This window comes from Diadema setosum, chromosome 18, assembly GCF_964275005.1.
Source record: "Diadema setosum chromosome 18, eeDiaSeto1, whole genome shotgun sequence".
Taxonomy (NCBI): Eukaryota; Metazoa; Echinodermata; class Echinoidea; order Diadematoida; family Diadematidae; genus Diadema; species Diadema setosum.
Genome location: NC_092702.1, coordinates 16591744 through 16619578, shown reverse-complemented (window position 1 = coordinate 16619578; position 27835 = coordinate 16591744). Strand labels below are relative to the sequence as shown.

The following is a 27835-nucleotide window of genomic DNA, read 5'->3' as shown; positions in this document are numbered from 1 at the left end:
TTCATGCCAGTGTGCTTAAGTTCCGTCAAAATATTAAAAAATACTTCTTTTTTTTTCTGTTTGAACAGCATCCAATTGTCAGTGGTCTATAGGGCTACAGTACAATGTATTTCTTATCTGTACGTGTATGTACCAGCATTGTGTTGTTTGAAAATTGAGTTGGTGAGCATCTGTGTGTGTGTGTGCATGCGTGCGTGTGTGTGTGTGTGTGTGTGTGTGTGTGCTTGCACTGTTTTTTATTTGTATTGTATAAGTTGGGCCTCAAAAGTCATCACAAAACTTAATACCATACTAAGACTCGTGAAATACGGCTGAAATATACATGTACGAGTGTTACATATTTACCAGGGCCAGGAGTTATGCTTTGGCCATAAAATAAACAAACACACAAACACTGGTTAACCTGATTTTCATGCCAGTTGACCGTACTGTTGCCTTTGCAAAGGTCTCACTAGATTCAAGGCCTGTGTATGGGAAAATGTAGAGGTACATCAAAACCATGCACACAAAAAAACAACAAAAACTAAATCTATTGGTGTAATCATTCTTTTACTTCATTTTTAACACTCATCTTTGTATACAAATACAATCTGACCAATTGTAAAAACTCATGATGTTGTGGAAAGGCCCCATATGTAAATAACTATCATTAATAATGAGAATTGTCTGTGTGGGTGTCCATTAAAAATTACACATTATAAAAGGGCCTTAGGAGCAGTGACCTAGCACTACAATCCCCAACAAACCTAAAAGATGATAATTTCACAAAGGTTTAGCCAGATGGCAAACCACATGAATATTATTAATCACATTTTACCAGGTGACATGGGCAGAGACAAAATCAAAACAATAACATTTTCTGGCAATTTAAGGGTACCAGGACATACAAATATTCAAGGGCACATGTACTGCATACAATATTTTCAAATTCTGGACTCCTTTTTAAGAAAAATATTCAGATATGTGAGTGATGACAGGAAATGCATGCAGATTTATTTGTCCGCAATTATTCTAAATTGTATACATGTACAAAAATGCATATCCGTGAGGGTTGGGGGAAAAAAAAGAAGGTTAACACCAGGTAACATGGGACAGTCAGGAACACATGAGATAGTGACAATCATGATTTGGGCTAGCTGCTTTCAACTTGGGCTAGGTAAGAAGATAACATGTAATATCAAGACCCAATTGTACACAGTGTATACAGTTTCATTTGTTTGTTTGTTTGTTGTTTTTTTTTGTTTTTTTTTTACAGAATGGCTAACTTGGGTACTTGCCATTTCATGCATTTATTTCCTTACATCCATTTATATCAAAATACAGCCAGAATCAACCCATTTGTTACAGGATTCTGATACATATGACTACACATAGAACCCAGGAGATTTCTTTCTAATAGGTAATGGGTTATCAACTCCTATTTATCAGCAGTGATTGGCTATTTCTGAAATTAAAGGGATGGTACAGTATTGGAGGAGATGAGAATTGGGCTTTTAACTTTTTGCGAGATACCAAGAAAACATATACCATTTTAAGAGGAATTCAAAGTTTATTTGATGAAAATCGGATTTGGAATGACTGAAACATCCAAAAACAAAGTAAAACATAGTGATCGTAATGAAAGTGTGGGTCCCACACCTTATTAGAATCGCTCTTTTTTGGATATCTCAGCCATTTCAAAACCAATTTTCATCAAATAAACGTTGAATTCCTCATAGAATTACATGCTCTTTCATATTTCATAAGAGATTTCTCATTATCTCACCAAAAAATGTTGGAAACCTGAAATTAGGTCTCAACCAAAACTATAAATCCCTTTAAAGCAAAATATTGCTTCTTATTGTAAGATGAGACTATCACAAGTCAAAACCTGGTCATATATATTGTTATGGATGGCACTTTGTCTTCATGTACAGTGAAGGGCGAGATCTGACATAACCGTCAGACAATAAAGACTGCCTAAAAACCTGATCGTAATTTGAAATCATTTGCTAGCGTTGAATCTGGGGTTTGCATGTGGATGTTTGTGCACATAACAAGATACAGTTTGATACTCTCACAATGTTGCTTCATATAACACAGCTATTTATATTCCACAGTAATCCCCTCTGTAAGAAAACATTGTATGCTACATTGTACTAATAATAGAACATTAAAAAAAAGAAAAAAAGAGACGAAATAAAAAGAAGAGGATATCATATGCTTGGTATCACTGTACAACAGAGTACATCTACAGCTGTAGATGTTCAGGGCCCCGTTTTATCAAAAGATAAAATTGATTTTAAATTTCCCTACCACACAGGCCGCCATAGACTTACAGTTGAAATCAACTATATAATCGATTTTAACTCTTCATAAAACAGGGCCCAGATATCAAAGGTATTGTATCTGTTATACCCTCTTTACCACTTAAGTGTACCCATACATGGAATCACAATAAAAGTACCGCTTAGCATTGGGAAGCACTGACTTTAAATTTCAGGATATGCTGTCTGATGTTTGTCCCAACTCCTACAACTGTGTCGTGGATACACTTCTTTTAAAAATGGAGATTATTATAATTGTTCAGTGCACTCACAAAGATAAAAGCCTCCAGTAGGGTCTACAGCAATTACAAAATAATGTAGCTGCTACTTTCATTCTGACAAAATCAATGCTGTAATGAAACAGAAACAGTATGGCACAATAAAAAAAAAAGAAAGATTAGTTGCAACTTTGCAAATTCATCATCAATAAAAAGAAATAATAGGGCATAGAGTACTAGAATATTCACAGTAGGGGAACAATGTTGGTCTGAGCCGCAATCAGGGTCTACTCTCACTAACCCTTTCTGTGAACGATGAGTTTTCAACATGCACAAATTTCATACACATACCTATGGATAGAAAATTGATGTGACATGCGGAGGTTAGTCACTTATTCTCAAATGCAAGAACTGGTTGCACACATTTGTGTCCCTGAAGTCACTGATATTTAAACCTGTACTGTTCTTACATACTAATAAACATGAAAAGTAACTTCACAAATTTGGGGTCAAATTACACACTTTGCAGTATGCGCATGTTCCCATACACAAGCTGGACTCAGTAGAACTTCTTCCTTTTCCTCTTGAGGGCCTTGATCGCTTTCTTTTTGTTCGCTTTTCGAATCTGGGGATAGAAGACAAAGGAGCATCTGTGTAAGATTTAAAAGATCATCTTTCCTGAGACAGATTTAACACTTAGACTAGGTGGGATATGTTCTGCATGGCAATTGTCTGAAATAACCATTTTGGCTAAACTCTATTTTAAAAATAAACATTCAATGTACAACACCTAACATAACATACTGCATGCTTACTTTGATGAATTGTCCCCTATACAGTTGAAGTTCTACAAGCAAACAATGTTAATGACCATGAACAACAGTCCGTTTGGTAGTGATAGGATGTAAAATAAAAGACAGATGATTTCTTGCAGTCAACAGATAAGTGACAAAGAAGAAGAAGAAGAAGAAGAAGAAGAAGAAGAAGAAGAAGAAGAAGAAGAAGAAGAAGAAGAAAACGAAGAAAACGAAGAAAAGAATTTGTCAATGCTTACCTTGCTGGATACTTTGCTCCTGCAGATATGTACAACCAGATAGAAAGAGATAAAAGAAGAGAGAAAAGGATATTACAAAAATATTTAATGGTCAGTCACTCAAAAGAAGAGGGAGTAAAGACTGGTGATAATCATTAAATGAGCCTTCTTTGGCAAATTTAAAGACTTCATTTGTGCAAATCAGGGTTCATGTTTATGATTAATTTTACGTACATGACTGCTGTGGAAGCAAAGAATACTCGTTAGAAAGCAACTACAGAATCAACCGTTTTTTGCATTCCCTTGAAAGGACTAGGCAGTGACTTATGGGGCAGAGTGCCTTGCCTTAGGAGCACAACTCCTGCTGCCCGTGGACTTGACTCCAGGACCTCATAATTGTGATCCTGCATCACAAACCACCAAAAAGTGGCCCAACATGAATTTTTGGTTAAGGACAGATACTAAAGAGCAGCCTCTAAGCTGTAAAATGATATATGTGTATAAGTCAATACATATGGAGTTTCCAAACCTATCTACAATGTAGATAATGGAAAGAGAGTACACCCTCTAGAAAAGTGTTTACTGAAAAAAAGGGGGCTTTGAAGTTGAAGGTCTATTCAAACACTTAATCCTCATCAAGCACTGCTCTGTGCAATGAATGGGACAAGGAAAAAAAAAACAGGATGTAAGACCCCATGGTAACCACAATTAAGGGATTATCAGATTATGCTGAAATTTTACACACCGCATGTGTATATTCTATTCATGACTACTACCAACTTTCAAAGTAGTAGCAGCATACTTTTAGAAGTTATTAGAGCTGAAAATGAAGGGTGTGTAGAGGGTTGTTCAGAAGTGTATGGGGTTGTTCAGAAGTGTATGGGGCCAGTAAAGCATGCATAATCAAACTACTCTACAATAAAGTGCTGCATAAAAACTCTTATGAAAGCACCAAAACAAACAAACAAACAAACAAACAAAACTGATGGTATGGATGCAAGGATTGTCCACAAAAAAAAAAAAAAAAAAACCAGCTGTAAATACATGGACAATTCAAACTGTAGTATTAGCATTGTTGAGCTAGGAATTCATGTTTGCTACAGATCAGACACACTGCACTGCAAATGGAACAAGGCTTGGGAACCCAAGAATGCCTACAGCATTTTGAACACCATCATCTGCTCACATGAATCTCTATACCTGCACACTTTGGAAAAACAGTCATACTTCAATGTCCATTTCTTTCTCTACCATGAAAGGAGCCAACTCTTTGTATTATGACATACATGCATGTTATGGGCATTTTTCTCAGGCGAATTCTGGTAAGGTATGGTACACTTTTGGAGCACATTGGTACAAAGAAAAGTGGGCCACTTTTGGTTCAGCAAGGTACAGTACAGTACACTTTTGGAGCGTTCAAGTGCTCCCCTGACAATATTTGGTACGGTAAGATGCACTTTGACCCTAAAAGGGCCGGGCTTTTTTGGCTATGCTCAGACCGGGGGGGGGGGGGGATGGATTCCGCCCCCCCATCGGCGGTGCGATCGCGATGAAAATTTGCATGCCTGAGACCCACGTCATAATCTACAAGATTGTGTCATAAGATTTTCTGAAACAATCAATTTCTAATTTTAATTAATAAATAATGCAAATTAAGCTCAAGATCATATTTCAGCCTAGTTAAAAGCATTGAGAGTCTAATTTTTGATCTGTAACTCTGTTTTAGCATATTCAACAATTGTACATCACAAAAACTTCCAAAACTCATTTCAATTCTTATGTATTTTATTGTTTTCTGAATTTCTTATGTATTGCTTTGTTTTTCAACTTTTGTTTTTCTTTGTTTTTTCATTGGAAATTGTCACTGACCACTTTTCTACCATAATTGGCACAAAATTAATCAATGAAAGTGATTAATTGTAAAAATAATCAGGTTTTTATGACTTTCATGACAGAGCACTGTTTTCCATAGGAAATGTACACAAAATCACAAAATTGTGCCCGTTTTGGGGCGACATTCCGTTACAAAAATGGGCGTGGCTTCGCAAAAGCATGCACAGACGTTGCAAATTTGGTCTCAAAAGTTGCGCGAGACTTGAACAAAGAAAGTCAAGAAGCCTCGCGACGAGGCCTTCTCACGTTACAGAATTATAGCGCGAAACGTCGAGGGGGGCGAATTACTCAGATGCACCCAAAGACACTGTATCAGATATCATAATTCTCATGATGGGGTACTGAGAAAGAGAAAACAAAAATACTGGTGCAGTGTAGGGTTACCTCTTTCTGACTGGCTCATCTAGCTCTCCATCAAGATCTCTGTCCAGCGCGCTGATGTTGTCAAATTTCGTCAGTCCGTCCAGGCTGGACATGGTGGTCAGGCGGCGGGATGCTTGCTGAGAATTGTGCGATGAGAAGTTGGTTTGACAGATGGTTACTTGCATGCACCAGTCCATACATGCTTAACTTAAGCTTTAATGCCAGCAAATTTAGTAAACTCATACGCTGTCCTTTGAGATCACAGCCTCACCATTTACTCCTCTAAGGCTTCACAATAAAACAAACGATCCAAAGACAGAAGACAAATATATTAGAAGCATTATTTACAGAAGTTGACGATTTCACAGTTTTAAAATAATGGTAAGTGTACTCTGGCTGTAACTTTTTTTTTTCTTTCTTTTTTTAAGGGCTGAATGGTTTGTTATAAAAGAAAAAAAAAGTGACCTCTTCTCTAAATCAAGCCAAGATATTAAAATGATTAGTACTGAATTTTGCTTACAGACATGAATTTTGGAACAAAAAAGAGTAATTTGTAACTCTCCTTGGCACATGTCGGCAAAAACAGTTTTTGCAAAGGAAATTACTACTTCTGTAATTTAAAACACACAAAGTGAACTTATACAAAGAATTACAAAATTAACCACACTTCTTTTCAATTACTTCAATTCAGCTGAGTAAAAATTTATTTCAGATTCATGCAGTTTCATGTCATCTTTATCTATTCACATAAATGCACATTTTGGCTACAATCAATCAAAATACCATCAGAAGTGTATGAATAACTGACTCATAAGAGTATAATACACTAACACAATTAGCCATTGTTTTTTATACAATTAGGAAATAGCAGAGATTACTGCTACCTGACAAGAAACAATTTATGCAATGATGAAAGACCTTTCTGTTGCTAAATTAGACCAACAGCCAATTTTTCACTTTCCACAGCAAACGAGTCACTATAAGGTGTTCTCGGTAGCAGGTTTATATAACCAAGATATACTGTATAAGCTGTTATTTTCATGAGGGTTTTAATTTTTGTGAATTTTGCGAATGACATTTAGATTGCGAATTTAACAACACACAAAAATGTTGCCATGCGCTAGGGTAACAATGCATTTCATTTACGATTCGCAAACACAACATCTCGCAAAAATGTCTTTGACCTCCTAATTCGCGAAAAAACTGTACGCAAAAAATAACAGCTCATACAGTGGTGGGGTCTACAGCAATTAACCCCTTGGCAATTACCCCAGCACATCATCAGCTACACGGTGCCTTGCCCAAGCAGAGCACGCGCTTTAGTGCGCGTATGTAGACCTTCGGTATGCGCAGCTAGAAGTCCCAAGTTCACTGACATTATATGTCAAAAGATCCTAAATCCTTTAAAAATCCATAAAATTTTCAAGATCACTACCAAAATTTAATCATCTGTTCCTTGCGTCATTATCAACTTTTCCTGCAAATTTTATTCAAATCCGTTGAGAACTTTTTGAGTTATTTTGCAAGCAATCAGACTAATGCCGATGATCACTCAACCTCCTCCTTCCTTGGTGGAGGTAGAAAGAAGAAACGAACAGAAAAGATATTCTTCATCACTGTTGTGACTGTGTCACTTACCTTGTCCCTCTTGGTAACTGGGAGGCGCATGAAGTTTTCTTCTTCAAACCTGATTGGATGAATGAATTGACATTTCATTTGGGCAAGTGTAGGTAACAAATGGGAGACAATCTAAAACTTACAAGGGTACATAGTAGCCACGTAGCTTTGAAGCACAAATTTCCACCTGTAGGAGTGTCAATTCTTTTGGTTTGATTATTCTTGTAAATCATGTGTATCTCTTTTGATATATTTGTTTATACTAAATACAAAATAGAAGCACTTCCCTCTGATACAGCAATTATCAAATTGCACTCCACAGCCCTCAAAATCTACAGAACAATATCTGCACATGAAATGCAGCAACATCTTCAACAAGAAAACCAGGCAAGTTAGTTTAGCATACCCATGTCAGGTTAGCATTCTCTCGGATATGCGACCTTACAAAAAGGGTCATTAACTGTCTCAAAAATAACGCGAGTATGTTGAACTCGTTGAAGACTAGTCCCAAGTATACTCGGGCAGGTGTCTGCAGGAAATGCATGCTATTGCAAATCAGCTTGTCCTTGATGGGTTAATAGTAGAGTATGCCACAGTCTAGACCTAGACATGTAGGGAAATCATAATCACTAGTAATCAACAGAAACACTTGTCTAAATCAAGAATTTTTCATGGAATGCCTTCAAGAAGATTGCAAAAATAGAAACTTACTCTCGTTTTTCCTTGGCCTCCCTATCTTCTCGCAGACGATGAAGACCTATGGATTCCTGTCACATACATGAAATCAGAATCAAGTGAGTGCACATACAGTACTTGGTTTCTTAGTATCCATGGCGAACACACAAACTCATATGTTTATGGAACTCCTATCACAAGTTTTTCTTTCTGCAAGTTTACTCAATGTGGACAGAACTTGACATATGACTGTGTGAAACTACATACGTACACTTTGACTTTACAGTCATTTTGCCATAGCACTTTGGGCATTCAAATGTGTCAACAACATGTGCCTTTTGCCTTAAAGATCGCTTAAGAAAATATGAAGAGGGCACAATTTCCGACAAGCAATCACTCATTCAGGATACATTGCATTACACAATGTTTCTCCTGTTTAGTAAAAAAGAAAAGAAAAAATAATAAAATAAAAAAATCATAATTATAATTATCTCATGTCATCTAATGTAATGAGCTATATATGTGATCCCACAAAAATACCAAGATGATGGTAATAACTCACATAGGAGGCACTGTATTGATGTCTTCCCAGCTTCCTAACAGTAACTATCATAATCCTTACAGGATTATAATGAAGCAAGCACTTGCAGAAATACTATCTATTGAAAAGATGATGGCCCTGAATTCTTAAGAATTGCCCATTCCATCTGGAATGTGACATTCACATCAAGTAATTACATTAATTACTGATGATGATGAATGATTGCAAACAAATATGAAAGAAGCACATTACAACTGCACACAGTTTATTACAAAAGATAATGAGCAGCTTTAACATGAACACAAACTGCTCTTACAAAGATTGTATTCTTGGTGTAGATGAGTAACACCGGTGCATCTTTGGAGATATACTCATGTTACCTCCTTTTTGGGAGGCTACATAGCACTGAGTTAAAAAGAGTCAAGCACTGCCTTATTTGATACGAGTGAATCAACAAAACAATGAAAAGACATACCGTAACTTCTTCAGGTCCATCATAGTACTCAACTGCAAATGAAGTCAAGGAAAATAGTGTGAAATATAACTGTTAATGAACAGATCCATGAATATGCATTGTACAATCATTGAAATATTTTGTACAATCTCAAGACTAAGACTCTTAAGAGGTGGTCTACACAAAAATACACACAAAGGTACCAGCATTGTTATTGAATTAATCTTGAACCAAATAGGAAGTTTCACATCCAGTCTCAAGTGATCTTTGCCCTTTGTCTCTTTAGCTGGTTGGTTAGCGAGTGAACAATGCATGGTAAAAGCCCCTTCAGAATTAACAAAAATTTGATGAAATGAAAAAAAAAAAAATGTTGGTACCAAGGACTTTGCTTTAACGGAAGTTTCCTGTATATATAAATTATGTAATCATATGTGACCATGCATCACAAAATGACCAAAAAGTCGCACCCCTTGATTTTATGTGAAGACTCAAAAAAGGTGAAAGGGGTCAACCAAGTAAATATTAAGTTTTCCATATTTTCTGAAAGAGCTACCCTTCTTCTACATTAGTTTAGTTTGGGATCATAAAATGAATGCAAAAGTGCATTTTCAGCAGTATTTCTACAACCCGTTTTTGAAGAGAAATGAGATCAGGTATGTCTTAGAGGCTCCTTTTCATTTCTTGATAACCCTTAGCACACTCTTCACTTTCAAGTCTGAGAACTTTTGAAGGGATAACGCTACTGCTTTGAAAGTTGGCATCAATCATGGATAGAATGTGTTAATACTAATAGAGCATGCTCAATTTCAATTTAATCTGATTATCCCTTCTGTGTTGTTACTCCAGTGGTTTACATCCTGTTTTTTGTCCCATTCATTGCACAGCCAGCATGGTTTGGTAAAGATTAAACGGTTGAATAGACAGATAGGCCCTGTACTTCAGAGCCTCTTTTCTCAGTTCACATTTTCCAGAGTGTGTGCTTTCTTTCTAGTATTAATAGATAAGTTAGGGGAGTCCATTTAAACTGAGTTATACACCATTTTAAAGCTTAGAGTCTGCTCTTTAAGAATCTGCCCTTCACTAAAAATCTATGTCTGGCGACTTCTTGTTGGTTTTGTGATGCAGGGTCACATGTATAAATTATGTAATCATATGGTGACGTACCACGTAGCTCTCTGATCATCTGGCTGCTTAGCGCCCTCTTCTTGGCTTTCTCCAGCTGGCGTTCTCGTCTCTCCTTCAAGCTCTCGTCTCCATCTGCCATGACGGTGAGGGACAGACAAAGAGTGACATGACAAGATCTGACTTAGAATGCTATGTGGAACTTTTATGAACCTAACAAGTTTACTGGATGAATTTCTGAAAAGTCCTTGCACAAATCCCATCAGCAACAAAGGAGAATCAGAGTCCATAATTTTCCAAGTGTGTTGTCTAGTTGTATATATCTCAATAGCCCTGACATTATCAAGTTGGCACCTGTTATAGCATTTTTGAAAAAAAAAAGGCTCAAGTGTGATTTAAACGCAATTCCAGCATGTGTGACAGGAGACATTGCTGAACATAAGAATACCCCAAAACTAATACGTTGTGTTCTAGAAATGAGAACATGTATTTCACACTATCCAAGAAGCCTTGATTTGTGTAAAAGTGTAATGTACACTTATTGTACATAGAAAATACAATTTCATAGTTGTCAAGATCATCTTAAGGACAGTCCTGAACCAGATTTAACTTTAACCCTTCCCCCCCCCCCCAGAAAAGGACCAAAAAAAAATTAATAACAATGAAAATTGTATCACAATCAGATTAAAAATAAGGAAGCTATGAAATGCTAAAAATAAACTAATTTTTGCAAAATAGTTCTCAAACAATTGATGTGAATATACAACTGAGTGAGCTGATGACGGCATCACCTCAAAATCTGATTTTGAAAAAAAAAACAACAATCTGGCTGAAATAAAATTTTCTTGATACAAAATGTAAAACAATGTTATTTCTGGCTGAAAAACTTCAATATAATGATCAGTCACATTTATTAGGACTTGAGGCTTCAACTCACTTCAACAACAACAACAACAAAAAACACCTCAAAACAGAACAAAAACAAAGGCAAGCGACATGATGTGTCTCGCCCATTCCCGTACAAGAAATTGTACGTGAATGGATATAACAGATTAAAAAAAAGAGATATAACAGATAAAAAGAGATATAAAAGAGTAAAAATTTATGGCAAAAAAGAAACGTGCCATAAAAACTTAACATTGAGCCCTTAAAGTTTGTTGACCCCTGCCTGTGACCTTTGACCTTGTGGTGACCATCCACTCCCCAAGGGACATCTACCATCCAAGTTTGGTAACAAACGGACCTATGGATCAAAAGTTATGACCCATAATAGAAACGCGCCATAAAAGCTTAACATTGGGCTCTAAAAGCTCGTTGACCCCTGCCTGTGACCTTTGACCTTGTGGTGACCATCCACTCCTCAAGGGACATCCACAATCCAAGTTTGGTCACAAATGGAGTTATGGATCAAAAGTTATGACCCATAATAGAAACGCGCCATAAAAACTTAACATTGGGCTCTACAAGTTTGTTGACCCCTGCCTGTGACCTTTGACCTTGAGGTGACCTTCATATATGGTAAAAATCGAAACTTTGTATGACCTCTCTTCCCTCGAAGTTTGATTGCAATTGAAGCCCAGAGTAAAGAGTTATTGAAGCTTTTGTAGCGTTACAGACAGACGACGGACGGACGGACGGACGGACGGACAGACGCCACAGGCGATCCCTTAGTCTCCCCTCACCTCCAGTGGGCTCGACAAAAACTGGAAATTTCAAGGTTTCACGTACAAACTACACAGCACGTTGTGAGGTGATGACATCATCAGCTCACTCATTTGCACATTCATATTGACTGTACAAGAACTGTTTTGTGAAAATTAGCACAACTTTCCATTTTCATAACTTTATCCAATAAATGTTTAAGTTTATATGATTTTCGGACAGTTTTCAATGCTGTGCTCACAAACAACATTCTTTCTTGTCAGACTAACGTTTGACCGGTCTGGACATGTCCTCTAATGACTGTAAAATACAAGTGTAGATGCTGTACACGAGATGATTCTGTGCGATCCATTGCTAACAGGAACTGATTGTACTACATGTCAGCCCTATGTGAAACGAAAAATAGCTCAGGGACAAAGGGTTAGTCACTTTACCGTAGTACATGGCAGCAACCTTTGGAGGAACATATTTCTTTGGCTTCTTCATTTTCTCCTCATCACTTTCATCATCAGTGTCACTGACATCTTCATCTTGCAGCTGGATGGGAAATGCAAAAGTAATATAAAAACAAGCAAACAAACATGGGAGTTAACCTTGTAATCATCATCAGCAAATACTAATATGCCGAAAGTGACGTTGATTGTATCACATCTTAGAGAGAAATGCTAGTCCATGGTAAGTGAAATAAATACTCTGGCTAAGAGAGTGGAGGAGGAAGAGGAGGAGGAGGAGGAGGAGGAGGAGGTGGGAGGTGGAGGAGGAGAAGGAGGAGAAGGAGGAGAAGGAGGGAGGAAGAGGGAGGAGGAGGAGGAGGAGGAGGGAGGAAGAGGGAGGAGGAGGAGGAGGAGGAGATGATGATGATAATGACAACACTCACTCGGCTCACAAGGTTGTCAGGATTTGGCTTGAAGCGCAGTGGGTCACTGGCAGCAGGTACCCCAGTTGCGGCCGTCTTGACAAGCTTGTCGATCTGGTAAGTGAGCTTCTGGTCTATAGGTCGCATCTTCTCCAGCACAGTGCGATTCTCTGCAAGCCTCATCACAGCGGGATCGCCACTGATCTTCTTGCCGTTTGCCTTGCGCAGCATGATGTAACTGAGGTCTGTGAGATAGCTGGATCAATATCACAAATGGGAACAATGTCTAGATAAGGTCGTATTTCAGCAGGATTCCTCCAATACCATACAAAGAAAAATGGAATCTCTGTGAATGATTCTTTGATTAACTTCAACATACTCAAATGGTTTCTCCTTCAGACAATACAAATGAGAAATTCTTCTCCAACTTCTATTACATGCTGATCATACATTATTTTGTGACATCTTCACTACATAAACATCACTACCACCTCTACACATGAAACAAGCCTACTCACAAATCCTCTTCTTGTAAGGCCCAGTTACATACAGGTTGTCACTATATATTGTCAATTATTCTGGTTCTTCTTAATTTGTTCACTCTTGTCAAAAACTGCCATTGCATACCAAAATAGATATGTTAACAATACATGAACGTAGTGATGTCATGTACTATCACAACTTGAGCCATAATACCTCACACTAGTGGATCTAATCATGCTCTCATTATAAACTGAAAGGGTATAGTAACCTACCTCAAATAATTATAATATATATGGATTCACATTTTTCCTGGCAAAAATGAAAGAGCACTTGACTTTTTCTTGTTCCTCCCTGGAGGGGCCATACATTACCTCAGGAGAAGATGGTGCTTGACATCCAGAAAACTGATGCCTTTTCTTGTCGACAGCTCCCCATCCTCCACTCGTTTAAGCAGGGCCTTGATTGCTTTTCCCACACCAGAAATCTGCAGTAGGGAAGAATTACATCCCGAAAAATTACTCGCTTGTTATTGCAGGAATTATTGCCAAGTAAACTCTAATTCCGCCAAGGTCCCCTCTCTTTATGAAGAGCTGGTTCCTTTGTTGCTTTGGTTGTGTTGCTTAGTACTGCAGTATGTGGACAGATCCTATGTATTTCAAATTAACTTTAAATCTTTGATCCTGTACCTTATTGGTCACCTGTTTCTGCCATCATGCTTGCACTTATACCTGTAGGCAAGTTGAATCTCAAGTTACAAATATTACAATGGGAACTTTCACATGATGTGGACATGGACCTCCTCCTGTTGACTACACAAGGAAACTTAGCAGATTCAAGCTTATGTGGAGTGTCATGTAAACACATGGTGCACAATAAAGGCAGCACACCACAACCCGCATGATGCCACAAGTGAGCTGCAGTAGTGCGCTACAGTTAGCCTATGATATGATGCAAGTGTAGTACATTGTACATGTACTGCATAAAGGCATCATCACATTGCAGTCCACAAATCAAAGAGTCAAGAGTCCCCAAACAATCTTACCTGTTCTGTCAATCCTTTCAGTAATGTCTGGAACCTTGTCAGTTCATCTTCACTTATCTGCAGTAGAAAAAAAAAGAAAGAAAGGAGAACAGAAGAACAAACATTCTTATGCATGATTTTAACCTCTGACCTAATATCAGACTGCTCACCTTTCTTTGGGATGGTATAGTATTAGTTGAGATGAGGATTTGGCTTTTAACTTTTTGTGAGATACCAAGAAACCACATATGAAATAGTATTGAGCATACCATTTCAAAAGGAATTCCAATGTTTATTTGATGAAAATTAGTTTTTGAATGGCTGAGATATCCATAAACAAAGTAAAACAAAGTGATTGTAATAAAAGGTAGGTCCAATCATTTATTAGGATTGCTCTGTTTTGGATGTCACAGCCATTTCAAAACCAATTTTCATCAAACAAATGTTGAATTCCTCTTGGAATTACATGCTCTTTCTTGTTTCATAATAGGTTTCTCATTATCTCATCTAAAAATTTTAGAAATCTGAAGTTACAGTTGTAGGTCTCAGCTAAAACGATATGATCACTCTAGTGGGGTAATATCAAGGGTGTTGGTTGGGATCCCAGGAGCCCATTACAGAGTAGTATTGTTCTACAAAAAGTATGAGAGTTGGTTGTGCAGTGGTACAGTTGGTTTTGAGCAGGAATCATCTGATAAAAGAGTAAGCTGACCAAAATCTGGCCACTTAAGGGTGTGTACAGTTCTGGTTGAGTTGAGGATTTAGCTTTTAACATTTTGCGAGATATTCAGAAACCACTCTATGAGATGTTAAAGAGCATGGAATTCTAAGGGGTATAAAAAAATTCATTTGAAGAAAATCAGTTTTGAAATGGCGGAGATATCCAAAAACAGGTGAAACAAAGAGATCCTAATAAAAGGCGTGGGTCTGTAGTCTTCTCTTCCAGCAGTGACTGCGCAGATACTTAAAATATTCGTAACTTTTGAACGGATTGTCCATTTTTCCTCAAACTTTCACTGATGTGTTTTACTAATATTGCTGCATTCTCTCAATCCTTATGTATATGAAGGTGGACTTGTCCTTTAAAGATTTCTGGTGATGTACAGTGTACTATTGACAACTTCGGTGGGAAGCAGATTCCAAGCCAGAGTTATTTTCACAAAAAAAAAAAATAATTTTTCAGTTGCTCTGTTTTACAATGTCTTACTGAATAACACTTTGTACATGTATGATTTGTAACATATTTCTCTACAATGTTGTCCACGTTACAATCTTTGAATTTCTTGGCTGTGATGTTTCGCCTTGGTCCCAACCCTCGACCACCTTGAAGTAGGATGTTATAGTCTCAGGACCTGGCGTCTCGAGGCAAGAGTTGGCAGATTATCCAAACCAATTTCAAAGCTGTAGACACTGGGTGCATCTTCTGCAAGTTTTATCCCAATCACCACAAACAGAAACTGCTGTACAAGTACTCATTCATTCAAAGAACTATCACAGATACAGATTGGAATGTACTACCTACCACCGACGGTCACAAAACACTGGCATCACAAACAAGGATTCTTTCAAAACAGCAACCCTTTACTACATGTACATTCAACTTAAAGAGCAAAGGAAATAGCTTCTAAGCTTCTCTCTCCACCCTGCCAACTTAACATCAGCACACCCCCTCAGCCCCTGTTTGGTTAAATTTAACTATACACAGCTGTGCACAGCCCTGTCGCTGTACACAAGTGTCATGCACGGGGGGCGTCTGGTCAGGCTACTGACACTGTTTGGTAGGCCTTTGACCAAAAGATTGGTCTGTAGAAATGGGATTGCTGGGGATACATTGTATGTTCTGCAGCCAGAGACTGCATCTGGCTTCACAGAATCCCCTGTCTAACGTTAGGTTGGGTCCTGCACAGGGGTGCCGGGTGTTGCATAATGTTGGATAGTACAACACAGAAGAAGAAGAAGAAGGAGGAGGAGGAGGAGGAGGAGGAGGAGGAGGAGGAGGAGGAGGAGAAGGAAAAAAGACGATTCAAGAAGAAGAAGAAGAAGAAGAAGAAGAAGAAGAAGAAGAAGGACGAGGAGGAGGAGGAAGAGAAGAAGAAGAAAAAAATGACGTAGGGTTAATGTCATTTGTCAATGACGACGCGACGTCGCGGCTGGCAGTGTGGAAAGCAAGCACACTTTGTAAATGAATGAGTGGGACTATGAAGAAATTCCAACACATTTTCACGCCTAAGAATATGTTACCGCTTCGACTTCAAGCATGCAAAAATCACAAAATCAAACACCTTCAGAAATATTCATATGCCCATACGAAACTCTATGGACGCCGGAATTGTGACCAACAATTTTCTCTTACCTGATTATCCGAATCCATTTTAATGTGGGTCGATTCCTCGCCTAGCTTGGGCGTTGTGAGCTGAGTGGTCTACAAATGCAACGCATGTGCATATGTGCACGAGAACGTGAACTCTGAGGCATGAGGGTACGGTGCAGCTAGTTGTGTGTCTGTGTATTCATATGGCATTCATACAGGCAGGATGGATGTGTAATTTCTATGTCATTTCACCTAGTGCAGACGGACTTTGTCCTGCAAACGACTAGGGATCGGCCTTCATGCAGCCTACCGTCGTGGTATTTGTGATGTGATGGGATCAATGCAATCAGGCACTTACATTACGCTTGCTTCCAGTAAAATTGTTTCGTCAAAAAAGTTAGTATCTAGGAACCAAAGATTTTCGTAGTCCCACCAGTGAAAATCGCTGTCATGGAAATGGTGACGACTTGTAATGTAACTAGATTCTACATAGGCCTAGGCCTATGTTATTGTTGATACAGCCAGCAGAGGGCCTAGGGCCAGGCATGGCATGTATGGCCATGAGCCGATGAGGTGCTGCACGCGATCGGGTGCTGCTACTCAACTGTCAGGAATTGCTGAAATATTATTACGTCAACTAGCCCAGCCTTTAAGTTTAGCTATTAACACATTTCTTGTCATATCCCAGTAGTAGTGCCAGTACTAAGTGGTCAGTACCACAGTAGAACATGATGGCATGCCGTTTGTAGTACTTAGTTGGCAATTAACCACGTAAACGGGGGTCTGATATCATGCTGATCTGACTTGAAAGGGTAGGGGCGCTCCTTGTAGTATACACATGATGTCATGCATGTGTACATGTGTGTCTTCCAAAACCCAAAATTAATTTTTGGAAATGCCTCTTATGTACTCTTCTTTGAGTACACTTTATGTCTCTAGACTAACTGTTAGAGATCTACTTCTGAAGTAATTTACTACTACTAGCTAGTGAATAGAAGGATTTGTGTGTATCTTGTCAGGCCTCGGGAATAGATTCTATGTTCCGCGGAGACTGCATATGTATAGATGTCTAGTATGGCTTCGCAGAATCCCCTCGAGAAGAGCTGTAAAAGTCAAAACAAAAAAGAATGATAAAAAAAACCTCCTCTGGACAGACAGATTTTTCTGTCTAGACAATCTAGTTAGTAAGTACTAGAGCTTCCTCATCATTATCAACTCGGCAGGGCTACCAACTCTCACGCATTGAGCGTCGAGACTCGCGTAATTCAACCAATTTTGACTGTCTCACTCTGATAAACTAAATCTCACGCTAAACCCCCAAAATGGAATGTAGGCTCCTACATGACTACAAAAATAATTATATCTCTAAATTCTCTGATATTCCGAATATCGATATGCCCAAGCCCAAAATTTTGAGATTTTCCCGCGCGGGTGTAAAGCTTAACCAATAATAATCGTTTTCGGTCCGCGCGCAAAGATGAGCTATTAGAGGAATGGTTTCTACCTATGCCTCGTGAGCGTAGCTTGTACTTTTGGCAAATTACAGTACATGTATGGATATGACGTGTGCTTTACATTGCCTTACATACACTGACTGTGTGCGTAGTACATACATGTACGTACGTACATGGCAAACCGTTTGTGTAATAAGTCGATAAACTCTGTTTTTCACTGATAAACTCTGTTTATCAGTGAAAAACAGTGTTCATCAACTGATAAACACAGTTTTTCTTTGATAAACTGAGTTTATCAACTCAACTGATAAACACAGTTTTTCTGATAAACTGTGTTTATCAGCGATAAACTCTGTTTATCAATTGATAAACAGTGTTCATCAATCTGATAAACTGAGTTTATCAGAAAAACAGCGTTTATCAGTTGATAAACACAGTTTATCAAAGAAAAACTGTGTTTATCAGTGAAAAACAGTGTTTATCAACTGATAAACAGAGTTTTTCTTCGATAAACTCAGTTTATCAACTGATAAACACAGTTTTTCTGATAAACTCTGTTTATCAATTGATAAACAGAGATTATCAATCTGATAAACTCAGTTTATCACTTGATAAACTGAGTTTATCAGAAAAACAATGTTTATCAGAGAAAAACTCTATTTATCAGTTGATGAAGACATTTTTTTCTGATAAACTCAGTTTATCAGTTGATAAAAACAGAGTTTTTCACTTTTGATATTAAAAGCAGAGTTATTTATCTCTCCACAAGAGAGGGCGTTTTCACTGATTGATATGTTCTGCTCGTTGATAATAATTGCTCGCTCCCCGGCTGGCCCCGCGTACATATACAGTGCCGTGTATGGCATCACTAGCTGTAGATCTGCGTACATATATGTACGTATTAACAGAGCAGACGGCTCTGCGTATTAAATGCTGCTAGCGCCCACTACCGAGAAGGTTTGAATAACTCTGCTTTTCTCTGATAAACTGAGTTTATCAGAAAAACTGTGTTTATCAGTTGATAAACTGAGTTTATCAAGTGATAAACAGAGTTTATCAGAAAAACAATGTTTATCAGTTGATAAACACAGTTTTTCTGATACACTGTGTTTATCACTTGATAAACTCAGTTTATCAAGTGTACATCATTGATAAACAGAGTTTATCGGAAAAACTGTGTTTATCAGTTGGTAAACAGAGTTTTTCCGATAAACTGTTTTTCTCTGATAAACAGAGTTTTTCTTGATAAACTGAGTTTATCAGTTGATAAACACAGTTTTTCTGATAAACTGTGTTTATCACTTGATAAACTCGGTTTATCAAGTGATAAACAGTGTTTATCAGTGAAAAACAGAGTTTATCGACTTTTTACACTAACGGCTTGCCATATACTGTACGTACGGCCGCACAGCAGGCCGCCAGGCGCTAGCCAGGAGGTCGCTCCGCTCCCTCGCAGTGTCTCACGCCAAACTCTAACTCAAGGTTGGCAGCCTTGAACTGGGTATGAGGAGAGGTAGTACTTGGTACTAGATTCAATTCTTCAAAGGACAAGTTTCACTGATGTGTTCTACTAATATTGCTGCATTCTCTCAATCCTTATGTTTATGAAGGTGAACTTGTCCTTTAAAGAAGAAGAAGAAGAAAATGTTCAAGGCATGTCACTTCTCTAGTACTACAGCCTACATATACTACAGGGCCAGGGGGAAGATTAGAAGGGAAAGGGGTGGTTAGGGACATACGGGTCTATGTCATTTTAGATTTGGGATATGTACTGTGACAGTGCGTTCTGATTCAAACATTTTACACTGAACAGCTGATCAGTGGTTAGCAGTGTGCAAGAATGATTACCATTGCAAGTGACAGATTATTGAAATACAAAAGGGAAAATCTGCCTTGAATGAATTTTGTTTGAATTGAAGCAAGCTTTTTATGAAAAACAAAACAAAAACAAACCATTTTGGCAACAGTGGGGCAGCAAAGATCACTTCAGCCTTGAACCTTGAATGAGTGCTCTCCCACAAGCGAGGACGCTGTCCTTGAGATCCTGTGGCTCAAGGGATTTACAAATACGCAAAAGAGTTTAGACATTTAATTTTAATACAGTTAGGTGTTTTGTTTTTGTTTTTTGCAATGTCTTCACAGCTAGTGTAGAATGCAGATAAAGCTTCCGTGTCGTGGCACTCTACACATGTAGATAATTAGCAGTGATGATGCATTGGCACTGAAGGATGGTCTAGGTACAAATGTAATTAAGCCCTGAAGTCTTGATGTCTGTGTGCCAAGGAAGTAGCATGTTTTGTTTTGTTTTGTGTGTTTTTTGTGGGGGCTTTACATGTACTTGCATAATTTTTTATCTGTCTTTGATGTCTGACTGCTCAGATTAATGCCAGTTCGTCTTGCCGTCGGGAATTCTCTGTTAGTTTGTTTATTGAACATTTTTTTAAATCAAAAGTGATACAAAGAATGATTATCAGATCATGTCAAATATGATAACTAACTGGGATCAACTTGTATCCTATTCTTTCCAGAGTATGGACCACACAGCAAGAGGGTCTTATTGAATTAGGGACACCCAGGGAGGCACCATGCGCAGGGTATCCAAGAAACTCCTGTTCAGGAGCCTGATGCTGGGAGCTGTCTCTGTCATCTTGTACCTCGGCAACCAGCTGACACGTCTGCTCTCCTATGAGTGTCCAAACCACAAGGGCAAAGAGATTGTCCAAAATTTGGTGAGTACACATGTTGAGTCAGGCGGCAGGAGCTGGAGCTGACTCAATACTCAAAAGGATGCCATCCACTGTTTTAGAATACTGTAAAGTCTTCAAGGGATAGAACAGTATTGGTGGAGGTGAGAATTGGGCTTTTAACTTTTTTTTTTGCGAGATACCAAGAAAACACTTAGGAAATAGTATAGAGCATACCATTTTAAGAGGAATTCAAAGCTTATTTGATGAAAATTGGGTTTGGAATGGCTGAAACATCTAAAAACAAAGTAAAACAAAGCAATCGTAATAAAATGTGGGACACCCACATTTTATTAGGATTGCTCTGTGTTGGATATCTCGGCCATTTCAAAACAAATTTTCACCAAATAAACGTTGAATTCCTCATGGAATTACATACTCTTTCATATTTCATAAGAGGTTTCTCATTATCTCACCAAAAATGTTAGAAACCTGGGGCCCGTTTCATAAAACTTGTCATCAGTGACAACTGCCACATTTCTATGACAAATTTGTTCTCAGCCAATCAGATGCAAGGATTTCAGTACATCTGTAGCTTGTCACATCTATGACAACTTGTCACTGATGACAAGTTTTATGAAACGGGCCCCTGAAGTTAGGTCTCAACCAAAACTATATGATCCCTTTAAAGGGGCATTCCAGATGATTATCAAAATTTCACATCATTTAGTACATAAATCGACAACTCCATGTATAGATTTGTGGAATTTATTGTGGTCCTTGAGCAGAGAAACCAATACTCTGAAAAACCTTTTAAAAACAAATTACACTGAACAGTGATGATGACATCGGAGACTCATATTTCAGTAATGTAGCAGTGTAATTCATTACAATACCGCTTGCTTACTACAACAAGTTCACCTGTGTGGAATCTATGCATGCCTTCTTCTTTTGTTCTGCTTGCTTGAGCCCCAACTCATGCATGCTTATGGTGAGGCTGCCATGCCATCATCCTTGTTCATTACAATTTGTTATAATTTTTTTAATCATTCTTATTCCTCATCCCAGTCACTATAAATTCTGAAACTTTGTACCCAGTATAACTAATTTATAGATGTTCAGACAAAAGTAAAAGTCTGAAAATCATCCGGAGGTCTCCTTTAAACTCTAAATCAAAACAAAAAAGCTCAACAGAGCACATTGAAGCAGACACACACTGTCACATATTGCTCAAGACATTTTGACATTTTACACATGTGACTCCTTTCTAAGAGTTTTCTTCTTTTGGTGCCACCATTGCGGGATAAGAAGGCTACAACAGTTCCTGATGTCAAAGTAGTGAAATGTTGTCAGAAAATGTGAAAAGAATTCCACATTTTTAACAAATTTTTCTACTATAGTGAAAGAGCCATGGACTTACTGCTTGAAAGAGCAACGGGAATAATATCATATGAATTTTATCACATATCATACTATAATTCGAGCAACGTTTGCCTGTCTGTCTGTTTGTTCCTCTACTGCTCCCAGGTCCTTGGTCCGATCTCCATCAAACTTAGTGGGTGGATACAGGTTGACCGCGATATTGCCCTTGAGGGGTTCATTTTGGGAAAGGTCAAGGTCACTGGGGTCAAAGGTCAAATAACTTCTAATCTTCGTCAGCTGCAATAATCAGACACCCGATAGAGGGCGCTATATTGATTTCTTACTTTTCCTACCTTGGCTGCATTGGTACATGTGGTGGCACCTCGGTATGACATATTTCCCCCAGGAATACCGGTATCCTCAATGGGGATTTCCCAGGTGTAGGCCTACTTATGCTTCCAGCAAGTTTGGCCAAGATCGGACCAAGGAGTGCGTAAAACAGTTATTTGACCTCCGTTGACCCAGTGACCTTGACCATTTCTGGGGGAATCCCCATAGAGGATTTGTGGGCACTGGCTGAAGCCAAACAAGCATGATACATGTACTTCATCATAGCCCCCCCCCCCCCCCCCCCCCCCCCCCGTGCCCCACTTCGGCTGATTCAGCACTCCACGGGTTCATTGACTAGTTATAAATAATACTTGTAAGTGGAAGGAGTATCTACATTTCATATTATTAATCATATTTGTGGAATTCTGAACATACTTGCTTTACAAAGTTTAGTTTGTTTCATCACTGTGACTTCATGACTTGTTTTATAGCCTTCTTATCTAGCTTAATTACTTTACTTAAATGTTCTCATTACAGTGATTTGCCAAGATCTCTCTCTTGAACTAGTATGTCATTTAATACATTAACTTCTAGATAACTCAAAGTTTGCTTATCCTTGGTCTTTAACAAAACCTATATCATTGATTTAGACTTTTCAACATTGTATTAAAATTAGATATACTATGAACGAAAAGAAAAACCAACCCCAAAATCATGAAATGGCTTAAATGAATAGAATATCTGAAACACACTTCATCAGAAAGCTGAGCTCAAGATCTGAATGTGAGAAAAGTTTTGCAAGAACAATTTTGAGTGAAATTTTTGGATTACACTCATATGTCGTAAATTATCACTTTCATTTTTCTTCCTACAGTGTCTTCTGTATAAAAACAGCCTCGTGGATGGAAATCTGTGTGCAGACCTCTGTGAAAGCGGAGCTCTCAAGTATGTATCCTGCTTTAACTATCTCAAGGGCAAAGTTGTCTTTCAAGGGACATGGAACGGTGAGCCTGTCATCCTCAAGTCAAAGTTCAGCCAGCTTTCGGACTACTCTCAGCCGTATGCTTCCGTTATTCGTCAGAATGGTGATATGAGAACCATTGTTCCCGACATGGGGCTTTTCGAATCCATGGTGCGGCACACGGTTGAGGGGCAGTTTGGCTTTGACCTTAAACTCTCAGAGGAAGAGCTCTTGAAGCGCATGTGGAGGGGTGCGGGCCAGAGTCGCATGAAGGACCTCACCGAGTCGGAGATTGTGAGTCTGTGGGCACTGCTGCAACAGGAGGAATTTGTCGCGTTTCAGTACTGGAATGGATTCCACCATTATCCTCGGGTGCACGGCACATGTGGCCACTTCTACATCTTGGAGAACGTGCCACCGGGCTTTATTCTTAACCCGGGTGTGGTCAGTGTCCAGGAACAGCTGGCCTCACTTCCCTGGCTGAACCGCGCCAAGATCGCCCTTGGCATGATGGACTTTGTCGCGGCGATGGACGGCGCCTTCCCTGAAAAGCTCCACCTGTGCGATGTGAAGCATGACAACTTTGGCGTCAGTGCAGACTTTGTGGTGAAGGCCATCGACGTTGACATAACATTCTACCAAAATCAGCTAGACATCACGCTGAATCAGCCAGCCTGCACCAGTGATGCAGACTGCCACTTTTTTGACTGCAAGGGCACATGTGACATGGCTGCTGGGAAGTGCCATTCCCAGAGGAAAAACACGAATCTCCAGGTATATGAACTCTTACCCAATACTGCATGTGATGCTGTAAACTGGGAAATTTTCACAGTACATTAATTTTCGCATATTTCAGACAACTTTTGGTGAGCTTAATTTTTAGAACCCGTGAAAAATATCTTCACCATTTTTCCCTGCATATTTTGAATAGGTTGAATTACAATAATGGGCTTCTTTAGTGATGCCTTCCCTATAATACGATTGTGTTTGCAGTACCAGGTATTGGTAGAGTGTGTGCAGGCCATACATTCAAATGGTTGGAGCGGCACAGTTTTTCTGTTTTTGAGCTGCTCAGCGCGAAAATGAATCGCACAAAAATATTGATGTTTACAGATATACAACTGTGGTTTATGAATGCACTGTTCACAAATCACTTGATGTCTGTGTAATATTTGTGGATGACAGTGAAACAATGTACCGGTAACATTTTTCAATGTCTTACATAGCAATGTCCATCTGTAAGTTTTTCCTTTTTTTCATTTTGCTAATGAGCAGAAATATTTTTCTCTAAGTTTTCAGAATTATGTTCTTTGCTTCAGCTACAAAACAAGTGACAATCCAGTTATAGTTGTCTCTGAAATATATACAAAAAGTGGCAGTTCATTGGTCAAATGAAATATTATCAATGCATACAGCTGTACTATGGCTTACAATTTTTTTGATATGATCCTTTTGTATGTTTTGCATTTGTAGTGACTGCTTCTATAAAAGAGGAACTGATTTCTATGTGCAGAGATTTACCTGTATTATAAGTGAGAATCTTTAAATGCAGTTTCATCTGAATGTGTTCTGTTCTGTTTTGTGTTTTCTTGTCCCAGGCTGTATGTTCAGATATCTTCAGTCGACATTTTGGTACCCCAGGCCTGCTCAGATATCCACCCACCCAAGTTGCAAACCAGCTAGACTTGGCTCTCCAGGACTGTCTACATCAGACGAGGCTTCCATCCAGAATGAAAGTTTCCGAAACAGCTGTTTTCAAGAGACTATTTGAGCTGTTAGAAGAAAGTCTCAAATATGTGGAAAGGTAACACAAGAGGAAATGTTCTTTCAGGTAGTGTGAAATTTCATTTGTGGTTTTAAGGGCTTTTATAGCACCTCATGGAAGCATTGTCAGTCTCCCCTAAATAAAAATGGTCACTGTCATGATGGAGATAAATAGATTTATAAGGTGTATGAACTTCAATGTTCACTAGCTGCTGTACCAATATATCTGGAATGCTATCGTGTGCTCTGAATGAATTTTTGTAGAACATTATCATGAAATCATGAGCTGCTGCACAAAGAACAGGGTTTCTTTTTCTTTTCTTTTTTGCTGCCTTGTTAAGAAGACAGATAACATCAGGTGTAAAGATGAATTACAGTATAATACATCTTTAGGACTATTTAGATTGGGTCACATATATTTGATATGATACAAAACCATGAAAGCATTGTAACTAGCATTATAATTATATTTATATGATTTATTAGATGATGGAGGATAGAGACCGATGTGTACACTTCAAGAGAGCCGTAGACTAAATTGATGCAAAGCCTTGGGTATATTATTACGACTTGCATGTTCACATGAAAGTTCATCTGACAGAGAACTTTTATTCGCCCCTGAGCAGAAAACACTTGTGTCAGTCCCATATATCCATATCTGTGTTTGTTCTTACTTTGCATATTCCTAGGCATGTTTTGTAGCATGGCACAATCTTGACTGGCCATCCGATCAAGAAAATTTGGGAGATGTATCTTCAACCATTGGAAACAGGAATAATGATGAACTATATCTGTACAACACTCGGATCACAAGTTGCTGATTAAGTAACAGTTTCTTGATTGAGCATATCACTTTATACTGTACGAGCTGAAATTTTCGCGTACAGATATTTTCGCGAATTGCTACTAGGAGAACATTTTCACATGTTGTTAATTTCGTTGTTGCGAGGTCTAACTGTGCTTATCTGTTCGCACGTTGTTATTTTCGCGTGTTGTTATTTTCGCGGTTCAAAGGCGATTCGCGAAATTCGCGAAAATAAAACCACCACGAAAATTTCAGCTCGTACAGTATTTCATAGTAACCGGATGATGTCTTTGAAGCTGCGTAGAGAGAACACTGTTTATGGATATTTTTTATCATTGTGCTTATTTTCATAAACTTTGCAAGTGTGCTGATATTGGCAAAATTAACAAACTTGAAAAAATACTGTCTTTTTTTATATAGCAAATGTGCTCTTTATGATCTTCAGTGTGAGAAATCATTTAACTCTTCATCTGAAATATGCAAATACTTAGGTTTCATTCCATCCCTGTGGTTCTCAATCATCAATGTCTGACATGTCTCACTTTATAGAGAAATATTGTATCTTGAAAATATATCTTATAAACAGTAAATGGAGATAAAGGGAATTTGTGCATTTATCTATTTATTTATTCATTATTTTTGGGGGGTCAAACTGAAATTCAATACATGATAATTCATTGACAGAGCATGTGATGGACAAAATCAAAACTGAAATTTTACATCTTATAGGTACAGTATACATTTGATGTTTGCTTTGAAAGGGTTAAGAAAAATGATTTATTGTAATAATATTGTGTCGCAATGAATTGCAGTTGAAACTTAAATTATCATTGAGCATAGCTGCCATCCGTAATTTTTTTTTTAACCCGTTGAGGATGGACTGATTTTGCTATAACACGCATTTCCTACGGACACCTGCCCGAGTATACTTGGGACTCGTCCTCAACAGGTGAAGGGCTTTTAAGTGCCCTCACATAAAAGGGGAGGGAGGGAGATGAGGACTTCCCCCACATCCTTCCCATGGCAGGAACTTTTCTTTTCTTTTCTTTTCTTTTCTTTGTCATCACTTGCTTGGCTTTCTCCAAGGAAGTTTTGGGCTGATTGATTGATGCATGACTCATCATCACTCTTCTTACTCTCTGCTTCCTGGAAGTTTGTCTCAGGGTTATTATTGGTATTGACCTGACAAGGACTTCTACTCTTTTTTGAAGTTGTGCTCGGCTCCGTCAAGGAGTTATTCACGAAACTGCAGGTTGTACCCGGGTGCTTTGGCAAATGAGAGCATCAGTATTAAAGCAGGACTACAGAGCTCTCACAGCAGAGGAGACTTCCCCCTCTTCGCTCTCTGTCTATGTGCTGGCAGAGATGAATGTTTCTGCCTTGAATTGGAGCAGTGAATCAAACTGCAATGTAAAAATTACACTTTTAGCATCAAAAAGTGGAAAACATGCTGAAACATTCTTTAGCAGTGTACTTCATTTTAAAGATCAAATATGCCATAGCACTAAAACCTGCATGCGCAAATGTTTGCAATGTGGAAATACATTGAGCTATCAAGAGGACCTAATTTCATTTATTTCAATTTTGTGCATTATGAGGAGAAATGAAATACATGTACTTGTTTATATCATTTAATTCTTTCCTATATTGTCCTTAAAAAAATTCTGAAAGAAGCGTATCATTCAAAATTTTACAATGAAATACAACTTATAATTCAATGAAATATAAAATGTTTTCTGCATCTCAAACTTTCTTCTCGGAGGTAGGGCAGTGCCTATCGCGACTTCAAATTGTAGAGGATTGTTAGACATCCATTGTAGTGCTTTTAGAACACGAACATTGTTTGTATGGATTACAAAAAGTTGCCACTCCATCTGGGACAGCACCCTGACTGATTATGACACTTGGCTCTGCATGTTC

General features: G+C 38.4%; 2 protein-coding genes across 3 annotated transcripts; one reads left to right on the top strand and one right to left on the bottom strand.

The window, feature by feature from the left end:
* Positions 1-530: 530 nt before the first annotated feature.
* Positions 531-16663, bottom strand: LOC140241519 (neuroguidin-like). Its single transcript, XM_072321257.1, has 12 exons — positions 16598-16663; positions 14266-14322; positions 13595-13707; positions 12762-12996; positions 12319-12421; positions 10265-10357; positions 9122-9153; positions 8142-8197; positions 7452-7500; positions 5835-5950; positions 3579-3597; positions 531-3149 (listed from the first exon to the last, which is right to left on the bottom strand). The coding sequence occupies exons 1-12, from the start codon at positions 16613-16615 to the stop codon at positions 3084-3086; spliced, it is 957 nt and encodes a 318-aa protein (XP_072177358.1). The 5' UTR covers positions 16616-16663; the 3' UTR covers positions 531-3083.
* A 199-nt stretch (positions 16664-16862) lies between these two features.
* Positions 16863-25963, top strand: LOC140242041 (divergent protein kinase domain 1C-like). Of its 2 annotated transcripts, none has more exons than XM_072321792.1 (5): positions 16863-16951; positions 20538-20738; positions 23260-24120; positions 24945-25150; positions 25800-25963. In XM_072321792.1, exons 2-5 carry the CDS (start codon positions 20595-20597, stop codon positions 25810-25812), a joined length of 1224 nt encoding a protein of 407 aa, XP_072177893.1. In that variant the 5' UTR covers positions 16863-16951; positions 20538-20594; the 3' UTR covers positions 25813-25963. The 2 variants fall into 2 exon arrangements, with proteins under 2 accessions (XP_072177893.1, XP_072177892.1); XM_072321791.1 differs by lacking the exon at positions 16863-16951 and adding an exon at positions 19489-19510.
* The last annotated feature ends 1872 nt before the right edge of the window (positions 25964-27835 follow it).

What these genes read in the sequence shown, in the direction of transcription:
- LOC140242041 (XM_072321792.1), top strand. Translation starts at nt 20,595, where the DNA reads ATGCGCAGGGTATCCAAGAAACTCCTGTTCAGGAGCCTGATGCTGGGA. An exon ending in AAGAGATTGTCCAAAATTTG is followed by an intron (nt 20,739 to 23,259) that starts GTGAGTACACAT and finishes TTCTTCCTACAG; the next exon opens with TGTCTTCTGTATAAAAACAG. An exon ending in GGAAAAACACGAATCTCCAG is followed by an intron (nt 24,121 to 24,944) that starts GTATATGAACTC and finishes TTCTTGTCCCAG; the next exon opens with GCTGTATGTTCAGATATCTT.
- LOC140241519 (XM_072321257.1), bottom strand. An exon ending in GATGATCAGAGAGCTACGTG is followed by an intron (nt 9,154 to 10,264) that starts GTACGTCACCAT and finishes CTTCATTTGCAG; the next exon opens with TTGAGTACTATGATGGACCT. An exon ending in CAGTTACCAAGAGGGACAAG is followed by an intron (nt 5,951 to 7,451) that starts GTAAGTGACACA and finishes CACAATTCTCAG; the next exon opens with CAAGCATCCCGCCGCCTGAC.